General features: G+C 37.4%; 1 protein-coding gene across 1 annotated transcript in view; it reads right to left on the minus strand.

Moving 5' to 3' along the window:
- The window catches only part of LOC135199932 (uncharacterized), a 169,738-nt gene that overhangs the window by 58,946 nt on the left and 86,475 nt on the right, over positions 1-24,317 (minus strand). Inside the window, 2 exon segments of the mRNA XM_064228055.1 lie at positions 4,081-4,207; positions 20,966-21,147. Of these exon segments, the coding sequence (XP_064084125.1) occupies positions 4,081-4,207; positions 20,966-21,147 (309 nt within the window).

Genomic DNA, 24,317 nt, shown 5'->3' on the forward strand with positions numbered 1-24,317 from the left:
TATAGTAAGGCGTGAAAGCTAGCACGATAAGAAAGTTTCTCCTACCCCCTCGCAAAAACGAAAAACAATAATAAAAATAAATAAATAAAAACATGAGTAAATAAATAAGAAAATACTTGGAAAACCTCAAAGGTCCTTATAGCTTTTCGGAGAAGGCGCCCATAAAACTTGTAGCAAGCATTAACGGTCAGTTTCAAGCGGCAATGGATCACAGCGAGACACGAAAGCCCACTGAGTGAAACAGCAAGCCAGCAAGTAAGTCTGAAACAACTTGGGAGTATTTTTTTTTTCGATTTTTTTTAAAGCCTTATCTATCCTTACGCGAAACGCCAAGCCAAGAGGAACTCGAGACTCCAGAGTTCTCTTGCCTACAATACAATCTGCCCTTTTCCAGTCATTCAGGTTTTACGTGGGCTGGAATTCCCAGCCTCGAGGAGGAGGAGGAGGAGGAGGTAGTGGCGGAGCAGGAAGACACGGGGCGAGAAGAGGACTGCGGACGAGGGACGAAGGAAAGGAGGAAGAGGAGGAAGAAGAAATAAAAATTAAATAAAGAGAGGAAGAGTGAAAATGAGAAGGGTGAAGAAGAGGAAAAGTTTTATGCATAGTTAAAATGTGTCCTTAATTTAGGAACCTCAACTTAGGAAAAATTATTATTATTATTATTATGTTATTATTATTATTATTATTATTATTATTATTATTATTATTATTATTATTATTATTATCATCCAAGAATATGAGGGACAATGAGACATTCAAACTGTAACTATGTAGACATGGAAGAATCCAAAGGTCCCTTAATGATTTCTTGGGTTTTCAATCAAAGTTAAATGTACATAAACCACATCTCACTCTATTCATTTGCAAACCTACTTAAGAGAGAGAGAGAGAGAGAGAGAGAGAGAGAGAGAGAGAGAGAGAGAGAGAGAGAGCACGATATAACGCTACCCGATTCTACCCGCACCAATTACAGGTAGAATATAATCCTGGCGCGGATTCCTTCTGGGTACGAGGCCTGTAGACTTAATGAGGACGATGAGCTCCGTTTTAGGAGTGGGTTATTCCATAGTCTGTATTACTCCATTGTCTATGTTACTGCGTAGCCTGTATTACTTCAGAGTCTGAGTTACTATGTTAGATGTATTACTCCATAGTCTGAACTACTATGTAGTCTGTATTTACTTCATAGTATGAGCTACTATGTTGCCTGTATTACTCCATAGTTTGAGCTACTATGTTGTCTGTATTACTCCGTAGTCTGTATTATTCCACAGTCTGTTTTAAGCCATAGTCTATATAACAACGTAGACTATTACTCTGTAGTCTGTACAAGTATTGCACCATACACTATATTACATCGCAGACTGTATTACTCCGTAGAACAGAAATTGTTTCTGGGCATTGGTATTAAGGTATCACAAAACGCCATTGGTAACGAAGTTAATATCAGAAAATGGTAAATATTCATTTACTTCGCGTAATGTTAACTGAAGGCATGAAAATCATTTCACAAATCTATGTATTCTTATTATCGACTGCTGCTGAGGACTTGCCGGTCAGCTGTAGAGATTTCAAGGTTATCACAAATCTCAAGGCTCACCCCGGATGAAGGCCGGGAAGAGAGAGAGAGAGAGAGAGAGAGAGAGAGAGAGAGAGAGAGAGAGAGAGAGAGTGTCGTGGAATTTTATATACCGGAGAGAAAGGAGCGGTCATTATCTATATAAATATATATACATATATCTAAAGACCATATACGAAATGCACAGTACACATACATACAAACTCTGACGTAAATAAAAGAGAGCAAGCTTCAGACAGAAGGAAAGCTCGCTTTTCTGGCAACAACAGAAAACCTTTCTCCATTTGCCCAACAGGACAGGGGGGCCAAGGGGAAATCAAGGAAGAGGGACCAGAACTTATGCAAGAGGGTCTTGGGTAGGGGTCAGTTTGGAGAGGTTCGTTGACCGTCATACTTGGATTTACCTTGACTTATACAAGCGGGTTGAGGGATGAGTTCAATTTTATTGAGGCTCACTGACCTTGACTTTTACAACTGCGGGGCGAAAAGTGAGGGTTCAATTTGGTGAGGTTCGTTAACCTTCAACCTTAGAATGACCTTGACTTAAAGTGTGGGGTGGGGTAGGAGCCCAAAGCTGCTGGCAACTCCTTTCGGAGATGTAAAGCAACAAGTTTACATAAAAAGAGGTAAAAAAAATTAAAAAAGGAATGTTAATGATAGGTCGAGGGCGTAGGAAGGATACCCTTTCTCAGGCCGAAAGAAGGAAGGAAGGACCAGCCTAGGACCCCTGATGCTGTCCCTCAGCTAATAATGACCGGGTAATGGGTGCAGTGACTCCAGTGGCGCCTTTCCCTTTTTTGGGTCTGTAACTGGTCAGCTCACAGATCCTTCTTATATAAGAAGGTCACTTTCCTCCTTTCTCTGGAAGAGAATTTTCTTCGCTATCTTCTCTTTTTTTTCATTGTTATTAATAACATTAAAACAATACTATTCTGGCAATCATTGGTGGTAGTAATAATAGTAACTTTATGACTAACTCTCTCTCTCTCTCTCTCTCTCTCATACCAAATTGTTACTTGAAACAACGAGCGTGAAAGACAAAATAGGAATTGCGAGTTTTCTTTGTAAGTTTCCAAGGGTAAAAATATCTTTATTGTTATGAGTAATATCGGCGCAATACTCGCCAGTTGTAGTAGCAGAGAGGAACCTATTATCAGAAAAATAGAGAAGACTATTTACAAGTTGAATGCAGCTGATGCAGCAATAACTTTCAATAAGACTTGTTTGAAAGAGGGTCTCCTTCCAATATTTTTATTATTATTATTATTATTATTATTATTATTATTATTATTATTATTATTATTATTATTATTATTAAAAAGGTGCAAACATTCAAATAAATCACGCCTAGCATACGAGTATATGAAAGGTCAACATTTGACTGCCGTTGCAATAATATGAGCATATAATATTTACATATTTTTGAGAATGTGTAAGCAATGCAGTTTACTATTTTTGAAAAGTGCTTTCACAAAAACGTTGGGTCACTACTGAAAACTATCTATAAAAAAAACCTTGGATTTTAATTGAAAACTCACAAGAAATCACTGAATTACAATCGAAAAATATACAACAAAACCATTGAACCTTTATTGAAAAGTATGAATAATTTAGAATACAACATATATAAGAAAACTGTTCGCATAATTCATTGACGAAAAACGTTATGCGCTCAAATGAGTCATAAGTAAGAATTTACCACCTCAAAAAGAAAAAAAAAAAAATCTATGCAAACGTAAAAATTGTCACAAAGAGGCCTGACAACCAACGAAGGAAACGCCCGAGAGAAACCATATTAGGGAAACGAAAAGCATTAAAAAGAAGTACGAAAAAAAAAACTGCAGAGAAAGAAAACGAGACTTGAACAATGCAAGCACAAATTGTGTAGGAAATGACGCCATTAGATTTGATAGGAATGACTGAAATTCCATCTCATCAATTCCCGTTTGACCTTTTGGCCAGAGAAAGTTGATGACTGGATGTGGGTGGGGGGGGGGAGGGAATTGGAGATCAATTTCGCTATTTTCTGCAAATGCTCCATTCATTTTGCTTTGCTTTCTCGGCTGTGCTTTATGGATATATTTTGGCTGCTCGTGTGGTACCTGAAAACGCCCCTATACCTCAATATTGGAATTTCTAAATATTTTTGTAAGAGATTTAAATGCTTATGGTTTGTGAATATTTGTATTGATAAATTCTAGCTGTTGACGAATATTTGCACTGATGAATTCTAGCTGTTGACGAATATTTGTACTGATGAATTCTGGCTGTTGACTAATATTTGTACGGACGAATTCAGGCTGTTGACGAATGTTGGTACTGATGAATTCTAGCTGTTGACGAATGTTCGTACTAATGAATTCTAGCTGTTGACGAATATTTGTGCAGATGAATTCTAGCTGTTGACGAATGTTTTGTACTGATGAATTCTAGCAAAAACCGAAAAAAGGGGCTTCCAAAGAAGTCCAACAGCACTAGAAACTGAAATGACAGCAGCCTACCTGACAGCCAGGATGTGTGTGGCTGTTTGCGAGATGTGAGCAACAGCTGTGATGGTTCTCGTCTCTTCGTTGCCGCTCAGGAGGCTGTAGTACTGATAGGCTGGAGAATCCGGGCCCAGTTTTCCTCCTGTAATGAAAAAAAAGGTCATAAGAAATCAGCAAAAAAAAAAAAAAAAAAAAAAAAAAAAAAAAAAGGAAATAAATAATTAAATAAATAAATAAATCCGGATCCAGCTTTCCTCTTGCAATGAAAAAAAAATGTCATAAGAAATTAGCAAAAAAAGTAAATGAATAAATAGTTAAATAAATTAATATATAAACAAATAAAAAATAAATAACAACAATGGATCTTATTAGGTAAAGAGAATTCAGGGTTGATTATATAGATTGCCTCAAAAGGGGGTGAGGGGAAGTGAGAGGGGCGGTGTAGGGTTGGGTCATTAAGAAATTCATATATAAGTCAAGACAATTCAGAGGGAATGAAATAGAAAATTTACCTCCAAAATGTGTATTTTACGGGGATGAAGATTTAAGTCATTAACGAAAAAATTCATATATGATTAAAGATAATTCAGAGGCAATGAAATAACAAGTAAACTCAACCACGGCCTGGTGGTGGCCTGTCCTATAGTGTTGGCAAACGCACGATCTTGGGTAACTTTAACCTTAAATAAAATCAAAAGTACTGAGGCTAGAGGGCTGCAATTTGGTATATTTGATGATTGGAGGGTGGATGATCAACGTACCAATTTGCAGCCCTCTAGCCTCAGTGGTTTTTAAGATCTGAAGGCGGAGATCAAGATACCAATTTGCAGCCCTCTAACCTCAGTAGTTTTTAAGATCTGAGTGTGGGGACAGAAAAAGTGCTGACGGACAGACAAAACCATCTCAATAATTATCTTTTTCAGAAAACCATAAGTTTAAGTTTAATTTTAATTTGGTTCTTTGACCAAATTTTGACCAAAGGCTGATCACGTGACTGGCAATAAGAAGTTCGATCTTGAAAGAGACCAGGAAATGGATCAGCGGTTTGGAGGGTGAAAGGTTGGTCGCCCCTCACCCATTTCTCCTCAAATATTTTCGTTGGGAAGCGTCCATAGTGTTTGAAAATATCTAAAAGTCAGGGAAAGACAGACAGACAAACAAGAAAAGTCGACAGACTTTTGTGAAAACGTTAGCTCTGTCTAAATTTCCAGGCGGAGAGTAGATAACATTAAAAGTAAAAACCAAATAACAAGGGAAATAGAGTGAAAACAAAATAACAGTAAAAATAAAAGGGAAATAGAGTGAAAACAAAATAACAGTAACAACAAAGTAACAGAAAAAATAAAAGGGAAATAGAATGAAAAAAAATAACAGTAAAAATAAAAGGGAAATAAAAGTAAAAACAAAATAACAGTAAAAATAAAAGGGAATAAAGTACAAACTAAATAACAGTAAAAATGAAATGGAAATAAAGTGAAAACAAAATAACAGTAAAAATAAAAGGGAAATAAAGTAAAGAAAAAATAGCAGTAAAAATAAAAGGGAAATAGAGTAAAAACAAAATAACAGTAAAAATAAAAGGGAAATAGAGTAAAAACAAAATAACAGAAAAAATAAAAGGAAAATAAAGTAAAAACCAAATAACAGTAAAAATAAAAGGGTAGTAAAGTACAAACAAAATAACAGTAAAAATAAAAGGAAAATAAAGTAAAAACAAAAATAACATTGAATATAAAAGAGAAATAAAGTAAAGACAAAATGACAGTAAAAATGAAAGGAAAATAAAGTAAAATCAAAATAACCATAAAAATTAAAGAGGAATAAAGAATTTTAAGAAAAGCAAAATTCTGATTTACTCAAATTCATTCTTCAAATATAATAAAAACTGTTTAAAATAAAAGGGAAAAACAGCAAATTACAATCTGGAAAAGCAATACATTTCACAATTATTTTGTTTACTTTATGGGCATAGGGCTAGCAACTTCATCCAAAACATCAATACTTCGAATCTCCAGGGGAGCTTGAGAATCTAGGCAGCAGAATGAGTTTTGGGAAACTCTCTCTCTCTCTCTCTCTCTCTCTCTCTCTCTCTCTCTCTCTCTCTCTCTCTCTCTCTCTCTCTCTGTGAATAAATCAGTTTCATTCAGGCAACCTTCACGTTCCTTCTCATTAATCAACCATTCACAAAAAAAAAGACAAATTCCCGAAAAAAAATAAACGAAGTTATGCAAGAAAAAATCATAGTCTGTGAACCAGACTTGAATGACAGTCAGTGCCAAGGGAAGGTTACTACTGACCTTCCCTCGAGGATGATAATAATAATAATAAAAAAAAATAGAGGCAAAGTAAGGGAGTAAATAACAGCCTCTGGGCTAAAAGAGGTAAAAAAAATATTATTAAGAGATTGAGAGATGAGAAAACTCGCCGAGTGTGACAATCGCACCTCATTTTTCGTGAGCATTCGGCCGTGAGGACGTAGCGGAACACAGCATTTGAGAGATGACGCAAGGTTTGCGTAACTGACGGATCTATCTATCTATCTATCTATCTATCTATCTATCTATCTATCTATCTATCTATCTATCTATCTATCCATAAGGCACTCAAAAAGATTTTAAACCTCCAATAGCACGAGAACAACCATTATGCTTGTCAAGAAGCACGAATTTCAACTTTCCAACATTTTATAAATAAGTCTGAGATATCATCAGCCTTACGGCTGTAAAGCAACCTATGTAATTCTATTCAAAAGAATTGTGCTTTTATGCTTTTTTCACATATCCTCAGTTTTCCTTAAAAGAAGTCTACGAAATTTTAAAAACATGTCATGATATGGATTCGTTATTATATAACGATCAAGATGCTATTTATCCAGTTTGTTTTGTTCAAAATGATGAGAAGCAGATGAGGGAATTTTATCATGTGTGTTTTAAGTTTATTTATAGTTATGTCATATATTATTTCATAGTTTGTGTTACCTTTTATGGCTTTTTATGTGTTCCCTTCTGATCTTGAATCAGATATGAAATAAAGATGAACTGAACTGAACTATCTATCTAGGTAAACAAATAGACAAATAGGCAGGTGGACAGATACACGAACGTGCGCAAGGAAAAGTTACTGAATATCGATTAACTGAAACATTTTTCTTTCCTCATGTTTGCGATATCAGCAAATCGAGAATTACAGTTTTTTCTAAGCTTATGCTGACTGGCATGTGTAATTCATCAGATGCGGCGAATGTGATTGTTAGAAAGTATATTTGGATACATCCGTACACAAACACACACGACACCTACCAACCTTTTTGTATTCCCTTTGGACTTACACCTACATATATATATATATATATATATATATATATATATATATAGTATATATATATATATATATATATATAAATACGCCCTTGTCTCTGTATATATTTGGTTGCCGTGACAATGTCTTGGTAATAAGACGAAAGTACTTAGCATCTCCAGTGTTTCACTTTCCCTTCGTGGCTGTAACTTTGTTCACACATACACCCACATGCGTACTTATATATTATATATAATATAATATTATATATATAATACAGACTTCGCCACAAAGAGGAGTAAATGAAAAGCTAAGTGCCGAGTACTTGCACTTTAATTGTTACACATTCTCAAGGTACCTTGAAAATACGTGACATGAAATTTTGAATGTAAACACTGAAGTGGGAACACTGTTCAAGCAGTCCATGTTCAACGTTTTGGCTTCTCGAAATAATATTGTTTATTCATATACATATGATAGCTTCTGAAAATCATACAGGCTATTCATATAAATGCGACTTTTTTTAATGGACAATAATTTAGTCATGACATTGAATTTTTTTCCAACAATTACACGAAAGTTTTCGGTACTCAATTTTTTTATTTTCTACTCCTTGTGGAGAACCTATAAATTTGATATCACGCGAGAGGTAATATATATATATAATATATATATATATATATATATATATATATATATATATATATACACTATATATATACACACTATATATTATATACACATATATATCATATACATACACAGCCATATATATACTATATACTATGTATATGTATATGTATAAATCCATATATATGAGACAAGCATAACCAAAGCACTACGGCAACTAAGCTGTCACACTCGCTAATAAAAATCGGAGTGATCCCAAAATATAAGAATAAAAAAAATAAAAAAATAAGACCTAAAAACAGGAAAAACCTAGCAAAAACTGAAGAGCATTTGAAGACCAAATACCGCTTATTTAATCTAAGGCACTGAATCGCAAACAAAGCATAAATGTAAACACGTCGCGTGCAAATATTTAGCGCTGGGAATTGGCCTGAAACGGCAGAGTCGTCTATTGCTGAAATTACCGGTACTCACTGTCGGTAATTTTTGGGTGTGATGTCCGTAAGAATACCGTAATTAGACTGTAATTCTTGGCGGAGAATTCCCCGGAGAAGTTGTGAATGTTATGATGCCATAAGTTCAGCAAAATACTGTGGTTATGTTACATGGACTAAATATCGTAATAGAACTTGACCCAACATGCACGCGCGTTTGTGTGTGTGTGCGTGTGTGCGTGTGTGTGTGTGTGTGTGAAGAGAGAGAGAGAGAGAGAGAGAGAGAGAGAGAGAGAGAGATGTTATTTGCTCTAATCTCTTTAAACTTCACTCTCACAAAAACATATGGGCAGAAATGCACATGATATATATATATATATACGTATATATATATATATATATATATATATATATATATATATATATATATATATATATATATATATTTATGTGTGTGTGTGAGTGAGTGTGCAGTATACCAATAAAAGATAAAATAACCAACATTATAATTATGATAATAATAAAAAATAGTAAATAAACACAAAGTAATTCAGAGTTAAGTAGTAAAAAAATAAATAAATTTCACCAGCTGTCTACGACAGCACTTACCCTTAATATATATATATATATATATATATATATATATAATATATATATATATATATATATATATATATATATGTATATATATATATATGATATATATATATATATATATATATATATATATATATATATATATCAATGCCTTGAAACTTAAAAACTTAGATTTATATTGCAAAACAGATATTTTCTGACATGTTTCTCACTGGAAGAGGAGTTAGAAACAGCGTTTTTGTCACATTTTGGTAGAATTTAAGATTGCGTCCTTATCGTGTTTATCACCGAGTGAAGAGTTCAATGCTGAGTTTCTGTCATGTTTCTCATTAGTATGCAGATGAAGACCGCACTTTCGTCGGGTTTCTCACATCATGAGGATTCTCTCTTGTTATTTTTATCTACAAAATGCGCAGACGTTCAGCTGAACGAGCATAGAGAGCAATTTTGCTTTTGAAGATAGCTTCCAGAGAATGGTATTCCGTGTTTGCAAGAAGAGAGAGAGAGAGAGAGAGAGAGAGAGAGAATAATGATCACATTCCCATTGATTTGTACCGCAGGGTACTGAAGAATCGGGCATTGTCTCTCTCTCTCTCTCTCTCTCTCTCAAGAGACTGTCGGCCAAAGTTACGTTATCATTTTGTTTACAGCTTCCAGCTTCACCGAATCGAAAAAATCCCGACCACAAAATCGAAAGGCCACCGGCGTTTGCTGCCTTCCAAGGACGCCTCAAGGCAATAAATAAAGAGAAGGGGGTGGCCGTAACGTCGGTATCTCCCCCTCCAGCCCCCGCCCCCAACCCCTTTATACCTCCCATTCCCCTCTCCTCCGCCTCATCCTCCCTTGTAAAAGAATCAAAGCGATCAGATGGCTTCACACGAGCACATTTCCATGCCACACTTTTTTTTTTTTTTTTTAGAAAATAGATTTCTGTCCAATTTTGCGATGTTATTAATCAATTTCTTTCTTTATTACGTAAACTTATAGATACAGATGTATCCTAAATTGCTTCCAGAGATCAGGAACACTAGGGGATTCAATTCTGCTTCCAACACAAGCTATTCAAGTGTCAAGTCTGGCAGCAATATGCTAGAAGATGCCACAGAATGTATCTCGTCAGAGACCACTGCCACTGAAAAACTTTCAGCAGGCATTAGGGCTCTATTGTGAGCTGCAACGTGTCAGAAGGAGCTCCTGCAGGTCAAAAGGGGCGAGAACGTGACTATAAATAACCCTTAAGAATCTTATATGAGCCTCAGTAGGTCACAGAGAAGCATAAGAGGCTTAAATAGTATACGTGTTACTAGCAGCAGGCCTTAGGAATCTCAGCTGCAACAGATCACTGTGAGTTCCTAGAAACCCAAGAAATGAGACAGTGACTGGAAACAGACCTTAGGAGTCTGATATGAGGTTCTATTGAGCTGCGAGAGACCAAAGGAAGAAGGCAGTGGCCAACAGCAGACATCAGAGGCCTATTTTGAGCTGCAGTAAGCCATAGTATCTGATATTTACTATAATGGGTATAAGGCCAATACAGAAAGAGAGAGAGAGAGAGAGAGAGGAGAGAGAGAGAGAGAGAGAGGACGTCTCTTCCACACCCTGTCTATTGTGGTGGGGCTTTGAACGGAAAGAGACCAACGACCCGCTAAAAAAAAGAAAAAAAAAAGAAAGAAAGAAAGATGAAGTAAAAGTCCCATACTGTGACGGAGTGGGATAGGGTTCTGGAGAAGACAACGGCTCAACCGAGAAATTAAGGCGGGGGTGGAGGGTGTGGAGGGGGAGGGGTAAACAGAGTGAGCAGTGTCTCCGTCGAGTTGTCATAGATCCGTTTTGTGCCGCCAGTTAATGGAATTCGGTCAGTCAGTCACGTCATGCACTGAGAGCTTTCATGCGATCATGGACTGACTGTCTGTCTGTCTATCCGTCTGTCAGGGGTTCAGGAGTTCTCGTGGTTTACACTTCACCTCTGTTGTTTATTCGTACGTTTATTTGTATACTTACTTATTTTTGGAAAGTGAAGACTTTAAGAAGGAGAAAACCAATGAGCGACAATTTGTCTTCCCTGAGGCACATACGAATCGGTGTTGCTTTCACTACATTTCTTTTTCTCTGTGAATTTCCATGGCATGAATCTTTAAAACAATACTATCATTTTTAAATCTAAATCACCATACATCATCGCCTTTCCTTCATTCCTTCTCTTCGCCTTCATAATCATCATCATTATCATTATCAGTGATCTCTTATACTGGCTGTTAAAATGAAGCAAATAATATAAAAAACCACCACTCGCCTGGGGCGAGGGGAGGTTGGGGGGGGGGGGGGTTGCAATCAGAAAAATTAGACGCTGCGTCTCTGTGGTGTCCAACTCTCGGCTCAAGTTTGCTAGATCAGAGGACCCACCAATCTACCAAGCTATATATAAGGGTGTCTGTGTTTGCTGAGTTCAGGAAAAAGGGCTAGAGGCTAACAGCCTTACTGGGAAACTAGAATGTTCCGACATTTTAGAATGCGAGCCCCTTTTGAAATGTAAGTTGGTTAAAACTGGATTTCATTTGATGGATTCCCATTGAATCAGGGAATAATGCGACCAATGAAACCATGTCCTTCCCTTAAGCTAAATCCACTTAATTATACCTTTAATTATAAAGTGTTTTTCACTCCTGTCGATTACGAAATAAACATAAATAATGCACCGACGTTTCTTCGGCGCAATTGAGTTTTCTGTACACCGTATAATCAAGGCCACCGAAAATAAATATCTCTCTCGGTGGTCTCGGTATAATGCTGTATGAACCGCGGCCCATGAAACTTTAAACACGGCCCGTTGCTGGCCTGTCCTATATAATTGCCAGAAGCACGATTATGGCTGACTTTAAGCTGAAATAAAGTAAAGACTACTGAGGCTAGAGGGCTGCAATTTGGTATGCTTAATGATTGGAGGGTGGATGATCAACATACCAATTTGCAGTCCTGAAGCCTCGGTAGCTTTTAAGATCTGAGGGCGGACAGAAAAAGTGCGGACGGACAGACAACTAACCAACTGAATAGCTTTCTTTTGAAGAAAACTAAAAGGTAGCGGATAGGAGCCGCCCTTATTATCTCTCCTCACTGGTTGGCAAGTCCAATTCCAGAGGTCCACACCAGGTCGTTTTATTCCTTTTGAACACCTTACCCCACTTACGGCCTTCGGGTGAGGTTTCTTGCTGGTATAAGGCCAACCTAATCGAAAACCATACATCATCCAAGTATTCGCCACTTTTCCTTTATGTTTGAGCTGTTACAATAGTCGACTTTGTGTGTCTCCGGAAGTGACAGACGCTCTCTCTCTCTCTCTCTTTCTCTCTCATGAAGTTACAATAGAGGAGCTCAAAAGGACCCACAGAGCGAGACGAAGCTTTTGGTAGTCAGTCCTGAAAGCAAATTCAAGGTCATGGAGAAGGAAGCTTCAGTTTACTTCCTTGAGAGAGAGAGAGAGAGAGAGAGAGAGAGAGAGAGGAGAGAGAGAATTTAAGGCCATTCATTTTCGAAGCCCTCGAGAGGAGGATGAGGGAAGGAGAGAGGAAAGGCAAGAGGTATTTAGTCCCCATGAAGGAATTTCCGAGCTCTCTCTCTCTCTCTCTCTCTCTCTCTCTCTCTCTCTCTCTCTCCTGGGGTTTGATTGCCGTCAAGTGCTTTCGCTATGACAATTCTTTTCCGGTTCTTCGTCCATTTGCTCATTCCCGACCAATTTCCTTTCATTCAACTGTCACTCATGCTGTCCTGTGCTGCCTAAAACTGGTGGGACGCGGTGTTGCCCGGATGAAGTGGAAAGCATTTATTGATTGATTGATTCTTCTTCTTCTTCCCAGCTGGTTCCCATTTTCATATGGGGTCGCCGTTTCGGATGAACCGTTTCCATCTATATCCTAGCCACTTGGGGGACAAGCAAGTCCTTATGGGTGCCGGTCCCAAGCCCGGATAAATAAGGAGGGTTGGCATCAGGAAGGGCATTCGGCTGTAAAAATCTGTGGCGAAACCCAAAAATGGATTTATTGATTGATTCATGACTACTAAATCTGGCGCCACTACAACAAAGTGGAAAGCGGTAGAGCTAATGCCAAGACCTTTCCTTTAGATTCTGACTACAGCTACGGCTAAATAAAGCTACAGGAAACCTGCTAAATGTGTCTCTTAAATTGGACTCGTATGTTTATCTCTGTCCAACTTGATGTTGTTCGGTGATATTTGATACGCACATGTTTACGGCAGGCCAGTTTTCGCGTTCTTACTTTGAGCCTTGAAGGTTAATTCAACCAAAAGGCAGCAAGTTTTGCGTATGTATTCGGACGTGTGTTTGTGTGTGTGTGTGTGTGTGTGTGTGTACATACATACACACATATATACATATATGTAAGGTAAACTGTCAGTTCCCGAAACAGTTTTTTACGAACGCCATCTTTTTTTTACACTTGATCAACTAACACTTTCTCAAATTACGGGTTTTGTGAAATTCTCCTCCCATGGTCGCTCTGTAGCCCACGCTAGAAGAACGACTAGAATGTATAGAATTTAAGCTAAAGGCCAAGCACTGGGACCTATGAGGTCATTCAGCGCTGTTAATGAAAATGAAAGTAAAAATGTTTCCAAAGTGTAAAAGGAGGAAAATCCAATATGGAAGAAAGAGAATATGAACGAATGTACAGTAAAAGGGATGACAGGGGTTGCGGGTAGGGGCCGAGGGGATGCTGCTAAGAACCTCAAGTAATACCTACAGTGCACCAAATGAGGTGCACTGACGGCACTACCTCCCTACGGGGCACGTACCAGAAGAGACGAGGCACTGAAGTGAAAACGAATGAGATCAGCAGCAAGAAAAGTTATATTTCTCTCTCTCTCTCTCTCTCTCTCTCTCTCTCTCTCTCTCTCTCTCTCTCTCCTAGCTCCGTTCCTCAGACAGAAAGGGTCGAGACAGGGAACAAACTGGTTGTAACCGCCCGGTGGTAAAGAAATGGAGCTTTTATCAGGTCACGACCCACTGACCTCTTGTTGCTGTCGTGGTATCGAGCACCCACTGTACAAGACGTTTATTTTTTTTAAGTCTTGGTTTTTATTCCTCATTCATCTTGGTTAGGTTTTTATTAAGCGTGACGACGAACTTCGTGAAACTATATTATTCGCAGGTTTTTTTTAATTCTTTTTGAAATTGAAGTGTTAAGTAAAATATATAATAGTCCGTTTCTTCCTGAAAATGAACGCTGAATAAAAACCTAATTTCTTCATGATTTTGACTCGCCTTTCAAGTGTTAATGAACGTCAATTAAAAAATATATATTTCCATGGAAAAACGAACGAAGACACCTCATAAAAGTTCATATTTTTCCGTACCCCTCGCCTTTGTTCTGGTCTTTGCTGCACGTGAGACGACTGATTCTAGACATTACCTTCCTTCGACAGAAAGGGGAACTCCGATTTAACTTTCCCTATCCCGAACCCGGAGAAAACGCGAGAGGTCACAGGTCCTCATTCATGACAAAAGAAAAGCGTCCATCTTGACATACTACACGCACGGAAACTTCGAGTCCACTACTTTCTGTATAAAGGTGATATGAGAGAGACAGATGTCTTCCAGCCTTTCAATTTAATGTTCTAAGTCCAAGGGGTATGGAATTTAATGCCCACATGTTGCCCAGGTTAGAAGGCAATGCGAATAATGAGAGGGAATGAAAAAGTGGTGTTGAAGCTCGGATAAAGAAGATAGAATAAATTCAAACGTCAATGAAACGTGCACATAACTTAGTGGTCTGGTGTAAGTGACGGTAGTTCATTACGAGGGTGAAGTGAATAAACAAACATGAATTAATCTTTCTCCTTTTGTATATCCCCCTAGAAACGATTTAAGCTCAAGGAAATGAATCTGGGACCCCTCCAACCTACATTTTTTTCTTTCTTACAACATTTTCCCAACAGAAATTTCAACGTGCCTCAATGCATTTCAAATCTAATGCCAGCGTCGAATGATGGTAATTCCTGCCTCACGCCCACGGTGCCCTGTGTATCATACCCTAAATCAGTCTCTCCTGAGCACTTTTCACGGGGCAAGTTTCTCTGTAAACGTTCGAAGCAGACGAAAGGGTCTGCCTTCATTTCACTAAAGGTTGGAAAGTCTTTGAAGGACAAAACAAACACATGCTTCGTTCCCTTTACATATATCCGGAGCACGAAAAACGAGTCGACTTTGTTTGTATAAGTATTTGAAGCCTAAGAAAGGGACATGACTTTGTTTGAATTCTAGGACTGAAGGAACTCATCTCAGTTCTGTTTCAAAAACAAAATAGTTCTTTCTCAAAAACAAAATGAGAGTCGACTTCAATTCAATTCTTGCAGTTTAAGTAAAAAAATATTCCTTTCTCGTACGGGCTGTTTGGGCGCCACATGAATTCTTTCATTCGTTCCTCTTCGAATGGTAACAGCTAATAAAATGAACAATGTATTTTTTAGAATTTATTTTAATATTCATTTTTTTTGCAAATCAAATTGCTCAGTTATTATTACAACTGACTGATGACAGACGCCATTCCCGTCAGTCTTAGATATTCCTTCAGACGGGTTATTGCTTCCCCTTATTTAGACCTTAACTTCTTGTTCTTTTTGCTGGATAAAGGCACAAAGATGGGAAGGGGCTGCCGGCCATACGACTTTTTCAAATGAAGGTAAAACTCTTCTGGAAATTCATTTAAAGTCGTGAAAAGGTTACACAAGATAAGCCGTCCCAGAAACCCCATCACTTCAACCGGATAATCGAAGGTTCCAGTCGAATAATTAGGAATTTCGATACTGAAGATACAATACCTGCTGCATTCTTAAGAGACATGTTTCATTCTTAAGAAGCTTGTTTCAATCTGAATAAAAATGATTCGATCTACAAAAACGTGTTGCATTCTAAAGAAACATGTTTCATTCATAAGAACCGTATTTCATTTTAATGAAACAAGATTCATTCTAAAGAAACAAGATTCATTCTAAAGAAACAAGATTCATTCTAAAGAAACATGTTTCATTCTGAAGAAACATGTTTCGACTATAAACACGTGTTTCATTCTTAAGAAACTTCCCGTGGCCCATTTGCTTATCCTACCGAATCCGCCATGACAAGATATTGATTAATTTTTGGATGGAAATACTCTTCAATAATAGATTCATTTCGCCGGGTTTTTGGACCGCCAGAATCGTCTCCTGTTTTAGGTCACAAGTTGCATAACCTTAAACATCTGACACACACCTATACGTATACATAACATATATATATATAAAATATATATATATATATATAATATATATATACTATATATATAATATATATATATATAGGTTTTTTGCCACGAAGGAAAAAATGAAAAAGCGAGATAGCCAAGTACTTTTGGTCCTGTTCGGACCCTTTACTGAGTAAAGGGTCCGAACAGGACCGAAAGTACTTGGCTATCTCGGCTTTTTCATTTTTTCCTTCGTGGCAAAAAACCTTTATTTATACATAGCAACACGTTTTATATACTTCGTGATCAAGTTTTATTCATATATATATATATATATATATATATATATATATATATATATAGATATATATATATATATATCAATGAAATGCCAATACGACAGTTATCCTATGTCCTGCTCTGAGAAGGAAAGAAGAGAGAGAAGAGAGGAGAGAGCAGAGAAGAGAAGAGAGAGAGCAAATCTATTTCGAATAGGATATGGGAGGGTTATAATCATATATGAAAAAAAACACTTTATAAATTGTTATGCGTTGACTATTTTCATTTTTCGAATATTTAAAAAAAATTATCATTATTTATTGATATTTATATTAACAAATAAATGAAACTAATACACTTGTAATTCCTTATCTCTACTCTTTATGATTGCCAATTCTTGATATTCATTATACTCAGAGAATAAAAAGTAATATCTTTCGCATAATAACATGATTCAAATTCTAAAAAAATCGAAAAAAGTTGCTATAAAATCCTTGTCGTCATGGATAACCCAAAAGCTAGGTCACTATCGAATGCCCTTAACTATTACGGAAATAGAGATGACCTTGCCCGGGGACGCGGATGACCTGTTATTGCTTTTGCCATGCTTGAATAATGACCTTTTGGTATCATGCTTGACCAGTCAGCTGCTTCAAACTGGTCAGGGAGGCCAGAGAAGGCAAGCGAAAGCTTAAAACAAAAAGTCTACGGAATAATAATAATAATAATAATAATAATAATAATAATAATAATAATAATAATAATAATAACAGAATCAACCATCTGATGTTCATGGACGACATCAAGCTGTATGGTAAGAGCATCAAGGAAATAGATACCCTAATCCAGACTGTAAGGATTGTATCTGGGGACATCAGGATGGAGTTTGGAATAGAAAAATGCGCCTTAGTCAACATACAAAAAGGCAAAGTAACGAGAACTGAAGGGATAAAGCTACCAGATGGGAGCAACATCAAACACATAGATGAGACAGGATACAAATACCTGGGAATAATGGAAGGAGGGGATATAAAACACCAAGAGATGAAGGACACGATCAGGAAAGAATATATGCAGAGACTCAAGGCGATACTCAAGTCAAAACTCAACGGCGGAAATATGATAAAAGCCATAAACACATGGGTAGTGCCAGTAATCAGATACAGCGCAGGAATAGTGGAATGGACGAAGGCAGAACTCCGCAGCATAGATCAGAAAACCAGGAAACATATGACAATACACAAAGCACTGCACCCAAGAGCAAAATACGGACAGAACCTATACAATAACACGAAAGGAAGGAGGGAGAGGACTACTAAGTATAGAAGGACTGCGTAAACATCAGAACAGAGCACTGGGGGCAATATCTGAAAACCAGTGAAGACGAGTGGCTAAAGAGTGCATGGGAAGAAGGACTGATAAAAGTAGACGAAGACCCAGAAAATATACAGAGACAGGAGAAAGACAGACAGAACAGAGGACTGGCACAACAAACCAATGCACGGACAATACATGAGACAGACTAAAGAACTAGCCAGCGATGACAATTGGCAATGGCTACAGAGGGGAGAGCTAAAGAAGGAAACTGAAGGAATGATAACAGCGGCACAAGATCAGGCCCTAAGAACCAGATATTCAAAGTTCAAAGAACGATAGACGGAAATAACATTTCTCCCATATGTAGGAAGTGCAATACGAAAAATGAAACCATAAACACATAGCAAGTGAATGCCCGGCACTTGCACAGAACCAGTACAAAAAGAGGCATGATTCAGTAGCAAAAGCCCCCTCCACTGGAGCCTGTGCAAAGAAACATCAGCTACCTTGCAGTAATAAGTGGTATGAGCACCAACCGAAGGAGTGATAGAAAACGATCAGGCAAAGATCCCTCTGGGACTATGGTATCAGAACGGATAGGGTGATACGTGCAAAACAGACCAGACGTGACGTTGATTGACAAAGTCAAGAAGAAAGTATCACTCATTGATGTCGCAATACCATGGGACACCAGAGTTGAAGAGAAAGAGAGGGAAAAAAAAAAAAAAATGGATAAGTATCAAGATCTGAAAATAGAAATAAGAAGGATTATGGGATATGCCAGTGGAAATCGTACCCATAATCATAGGAGCACTAGGCACGATCCCAAGATCCTTGAAAAGGAATCTAGAAAAACTAGAGGCTGAAGTAGCTCCAGGACTCATGCAGAAGAGTGTCATCCTAGAAACGGCACACATAGTAAGAAAAGTGATGGACCCTTCCCTAAGGAGGCAGAGATGCAACCCGGAACCCCACACTATAAATACCACCAGTCGAATTGGAGGACTGTGATAGAGCAAAAAAAAAAAAAAAAAAAAAAAATAATAATAATAATAATAATAATAATAGTGCTAAAAAAAATTGACAATCTCGCGCAAAAAAAACCTTTTTTTGCTTTTTAAATTTTGCTTAGTAATATATTTTACTATATAACAGTGGAATTTTATTACAGAATAATAATAATAATAATAATAATAATAATAATAATAATAATAATAAAACTAATGATGCCAAAAACCACAACTACAACAGCAACAACGGTGACAGCAATAAACACAATCATAACACCAAAAACAATAGCAGTAACAACAGTTATTGCAATCAAAATAAATATTAGAAAAAAAAAACTATATTAAACCTTACGTTTGAGTCTTCTCTCTAAATTCATTTGCATAAAAACGCTGATCTGCATAAGATGTCGAGGAGGAACTGATTATTTTTCATTTAAAAATCCTCAGCACAATTCCTTTCAATTTGTTTGGTCCCTTATCCTTGGGGTTTGTTATTCTTATTTGTGAGTGCGTGTGTGTTTTCCGGTACTGGCTGACTTGCATATTCATAGTAATTGATAGAAGCAGGAAACGAATTATTATGCGATGGTCACAATAATCCTAATGACATTTATGTGTGTATAACTGGTACATGTATGTATACATACACGCACACAAATTCCTATGTTTATATATACATAAGAAATATATATATATATATATATATAGATATATATATATATATTATATATACATATATACTACATAAATAACTACATTAAGCATCTGTTGACCTAATTAAGTACCTAATATTCAGACGCTTATTGAACATCGCCACCAAACAGGAGAGCGGAGGGGCTCGCAGCTGCATCCCAGAGCACCTGCTGAAAACAGGGAGGCTGTAACCTCCCGAAGGTTTGTCCCCCCTCCCCACCCTACCCCACAAACACCTCCCCCCCACCCCTTAGAAACGACTGAAAGCTCCTTGAAGAATGAGAAGGAGGCAGCAGTGCCAACCCCAATCCTTCGAAATGACGGTGCCCAAAATTACATCCTGTTAATGCCGGCCGCTCGGTCATGGCTCCTGAGCGTCCTGTATCACCCGGAGGCTGGGGACATCAATCTTCCACGTCTAATGAGAGCCTTCGTGGTGACCTGGTGGGGGGATTCTGAAATCGAAACTGACCCACGAGACGGCAGAGCCTCAGGTGGTGGGGAGTCTCTGGTGGATGGGGATTTCAGTTTGGAAGGCCACAAGAAGGAGTGTCACTCCTTGTCATGAGCATGGTCAGTGACTTGTAGACGATGTTCAGATTGCAAACTTTCCTCACTCGTCCCTCACCCGACCGCCCCCCCAACCCCCACCCCCCCCCCACAGTTGCCTCCCACAAGGCGATCTCAGTCGTAGGACTACCATTTGTCTTTGATTTGGAAAGTTACGACTCAGACATAGATTTATTACAGGCTAAGGCATTTCTCATAAAAGCGTCATTGCCAATACCTTGCCAGAGGATTCTGAAAGTGGAACTGAGTCAAGACAGAGAGAGCTAATAAAGTGGGAATCCCATCGCGTCATGCGATTTTGTACTCCTAGGAAGAGCTTCAGCAGCAGACTCAGACTTGTAATTTAGCAAAGATATCTGGCTGCGGACTTTGACTTCATGAAAGGAATAGTGCGGAGTAGGCAAGGATATGTTATTTGTCTCTGCTTGCATACCTAAAAAAAAATAAACAAATAATGAAAAGGGAAAAGCCCTTTTCTTTATTTGTGACGTGACACCAAATGATACGAAAAAGGGTCGTTTTCTTGGACTTGACACCAAATGATAAGAAAATGGTCATTTTCTTTGGCTTGACACTAATGATATAAAAAAAGGTCAATTCTTTGGCTAGACACTAAGGAAAGGGAAAGGGTCGTTGTCTATGAGTAGACACTAATGGCAGAAAAATGGTCGTTGTCTTGGAGTACACACTAAATGATAGGAAAAGGGTCGTAGTCTTTGGCTAGACACCAATGAAAGGATAAGGGTCGTTGTCTTTGAGTAGACACTAATGAAAAGAAAATGGTCGTTTTCTTTGACACTAAATGAAAGCAAAAGGGTCGTAGTCTTCGACTTCGACTTACCACTTTGGAAGACGTGCGGCTCGACGACCTCGATCTGCTCTTTAACGATGACCACCGCCTCCTTCACGGCGGCCTGGACCTCCATGGGCGTGAGGTGCACTTCCAGCCCATTGCCATCTATCTCGCCCACCGCCCGGCGGCCCAGCGCTGATACCAAGAGGCTCCCGTACGTCAGGAGCAACCTGAAGAAGGAAGGAAGAGAGGGCGTTACGTACCTCTGATATATTTTCAAATTTACACAAACATGCATATAATATATATATATATATATATATATATATATATATATATATATATATATATATATATATATATACATATATATAAACACACACACACACACACACATATATGTATATATATATATATATATATATTATATAGATATATATATATATATATATATATATATATATATAAATCTTGATGACCAAAGCACATATTCCCATCATTATCAATATAGACACATTTCTAAATAACCAATCGAAAAGGGCACTGGACCTGTAAATAGAATGACTACCCACATAAATTTATACATAAAAACGCCCTTGAGAAGAGGTGTCATATATGTTAATATGCAAACTACGAAATCACAGCAAATAAAAAAACCAATGTGTATACATAAACAAAAGGAAAAACCGAGGGTTTGGTCCTAAAAAAATTAAGGTAATTAAAATGGTGCTCTACATTAAGACTGAAGCCTTTGAACGTTCGAGAATTTACGAAAACCCTCGAGATTGGGCAGTGTGACATCGTGGTCCGACCATCTACAGGAATTGGATGTTCAGTGAAAATATTCTGAACTCTTTTTGTTATCTGACTCCATTTCATCTTTATGAACTACAAAATTGGGCTAAATCTGCAATAATATATGTTTTATCATTACTCCCATAATTACGCACACACAAAAAAAGTGACTGACTTAATACTGCACTTAGAGCAGTCTTTCTGGGATTTCAGACGACATGACAGAGATGAAACCTCAGGAGACCATTCTCTGGGTCTCCTAATTATTTATTACTCAATGAATGCCTCCAGTCAACCGTTGAAATAACCTCAGAGAAAGAACTGATCTTTAGCTAACCAAATAGAAAGTGAGAGAAACGGTGTTGCCGCCATGTTGGTACGCCCATTCTGTCGCCACATTGGTGGAGTGGTAGAAGGATCAGTGCGCCGGGGGGGGGGGGGGAGGAAAGGGGGGTTAAGGGTAGGGGCAGGGAAGGGGTGGAGGATAGGAGAGATCTCGACTGACGACCGCATGGTGCAATAAATAACATTTCCTTTCATTATAAGTTTCTTTCAGTTCTTAATTTTTTTCGTTTTTTGCTCTTGGGTCTGAGTTATATATTCTCTCACGTTTGTGCGTTTGTCTGTGATTTTGTCCAAAAATTATTCAGATAATTTATTGATAGAATTCCATGTAATTTTTTAATGGAGTGGGCTATATCCTAAGAAAGAGTAGACACGAGTTAGAAAAGGAGTGTAGTCCAGTTATAAGAAAGTAAAATAACAAATGTTACTAAAGCTGACAAAGCAGCAAGTGCTCAATTCTGACATATTTTCTTAAGCTAATTGCAGACAATCGCAACAACTTCTGAGGCACCAGACCTTGGCATAAATAACAAGAGAACTCATGGCGTGCATACCTCCACTAATTAGTAAAAACCATAAAAAATAATTATATAAATATATAGATTAAATGTATAAATCAATAAGTAAATGATAATCTAGGGCTCCTCCCTCATGGAAATCTTTTTAGATTTTAGTGAAAATATTCCTCAGCGAAATTCGATCTTCTCACACAGCTTTTTTCAAAATACTCTGATATGTTTTGAAAAATATAGATCCGCCTTCGGGTCAGAGGAACTCTTCAGTTGAAATCCATCAATATATTTCGAAATATCTCGTGGGTAGACAGACAGACAGACAGACACAGTCAGCTATTTGACTTTATGACAGACAAACTGTGACAGATATTTGACTTTTCGACAAAGACCGACTGATATTAGACTTTTCAACAAACAATCACAAACTGATATTTGCCTTTTCGACAAACACAGACTGGTATTTGATTTTTTGACGAACAAACAGAAACAGACTGATATTTGACTTTTTGACAAAGACAGACTGATATTGGACTTTTCGACAAGCAAACACAGGCTGATATTTGACCGTGCGACAAAAAAACACAGGTTGATATTAGACTTTTCAACAAACACAGGCTGATATTAGACTCTCCGACAAACAAACAGACTGATATTAGACTTCATGAGGTATTTTGTTAGCATACAATTAAACAGACAAACATACAAACATGGTGGAATACGTAATCCCCGCCCAACCTCACCCGCAAAGGGAAAACAACGACAAACGAAAAAAAAAAATTAAGAAAAAAGACAGCGATAAGAAAAAGACTGGCGTGTCCCGGACTTAGCCTATAACCGGACAGGAGAGCCACCAGTGAAAGTCACCTGGGACGACCTCCAGGTATCCAGAAGAAGGCGCAGGAGGTGGGAGAGGAGGCAATGAAAAGAGAAGAAGAAGAAGAAGAAGAAGAAGAAGAAGAAGAAGAGAAGAAGAAGAGGAGGAGGAGGAGGAGGAGGGAGTAAAGATGCAAAGAAATTTCTTTCAAGGCCGTTTCGTGACCCTGTGTCCAATGGAGCCTAATATCTATAAATACATCCGGGTATGATAAGATTGTAAGGATACGTACAGACATACATACATACATATATAAAATACATAAGCACTTACGTATATAAAAATTTGAATTACACATAGTAAGTCCAAATACCCGTACATGAAAGCCACATACAGACTTAAAGATACGTCTAGGAGTCAATCAAACATATATATATATATATATATATATATATATATATATATATATATATATATATATATATATATATATATATATATATATATATATATATATATATATATATATATATATATATATATATACACACTATTCACATACAAGTATTCACACAAACTAGGATATGTATGAGACACTTGTACATCATACAAAGCCAAGTAAGATGTAAAAAAAAAACAGAGAAAAGGCGAGAAAGGCAGAAAAGGGTAAAAATAAAAAGAAGCGGAATGATAACGAGTGATAATAAAAGACAGAGGACAGAAGAGAAAGACGAACATGATAAAGGAATGCAAACTTTTGCAAAGAAATACATTTATTATTATTATTATTTTCTATCCTGTATAGCTCCCTCTCTCTCTCTCTCTCTCTCTCTCTCTCTCTCTCTCTCTCTCTCTCTCTCTCTCTCTCTCTCAGCTTCTATTGTTTGATTTTCGTAACTAATTTTCAAATATTTTCATTGCTTCCTTAGCA

Source organism: Macrobrachium nipponense, chromosome 23 (assembly GCF_015104395.2).
Source record: "Macrobrachium nipponense isolate FS-2020 chromosome 23, ASM1510439v2, whole genome shotgun sequence".
Lineage (NCBI taxonomy): Eukaryota > Metazoa > Arthropoda > Malacostraca > Decapoda > Palaemonidae > Macrobrachium > Macrobrachium nipponense.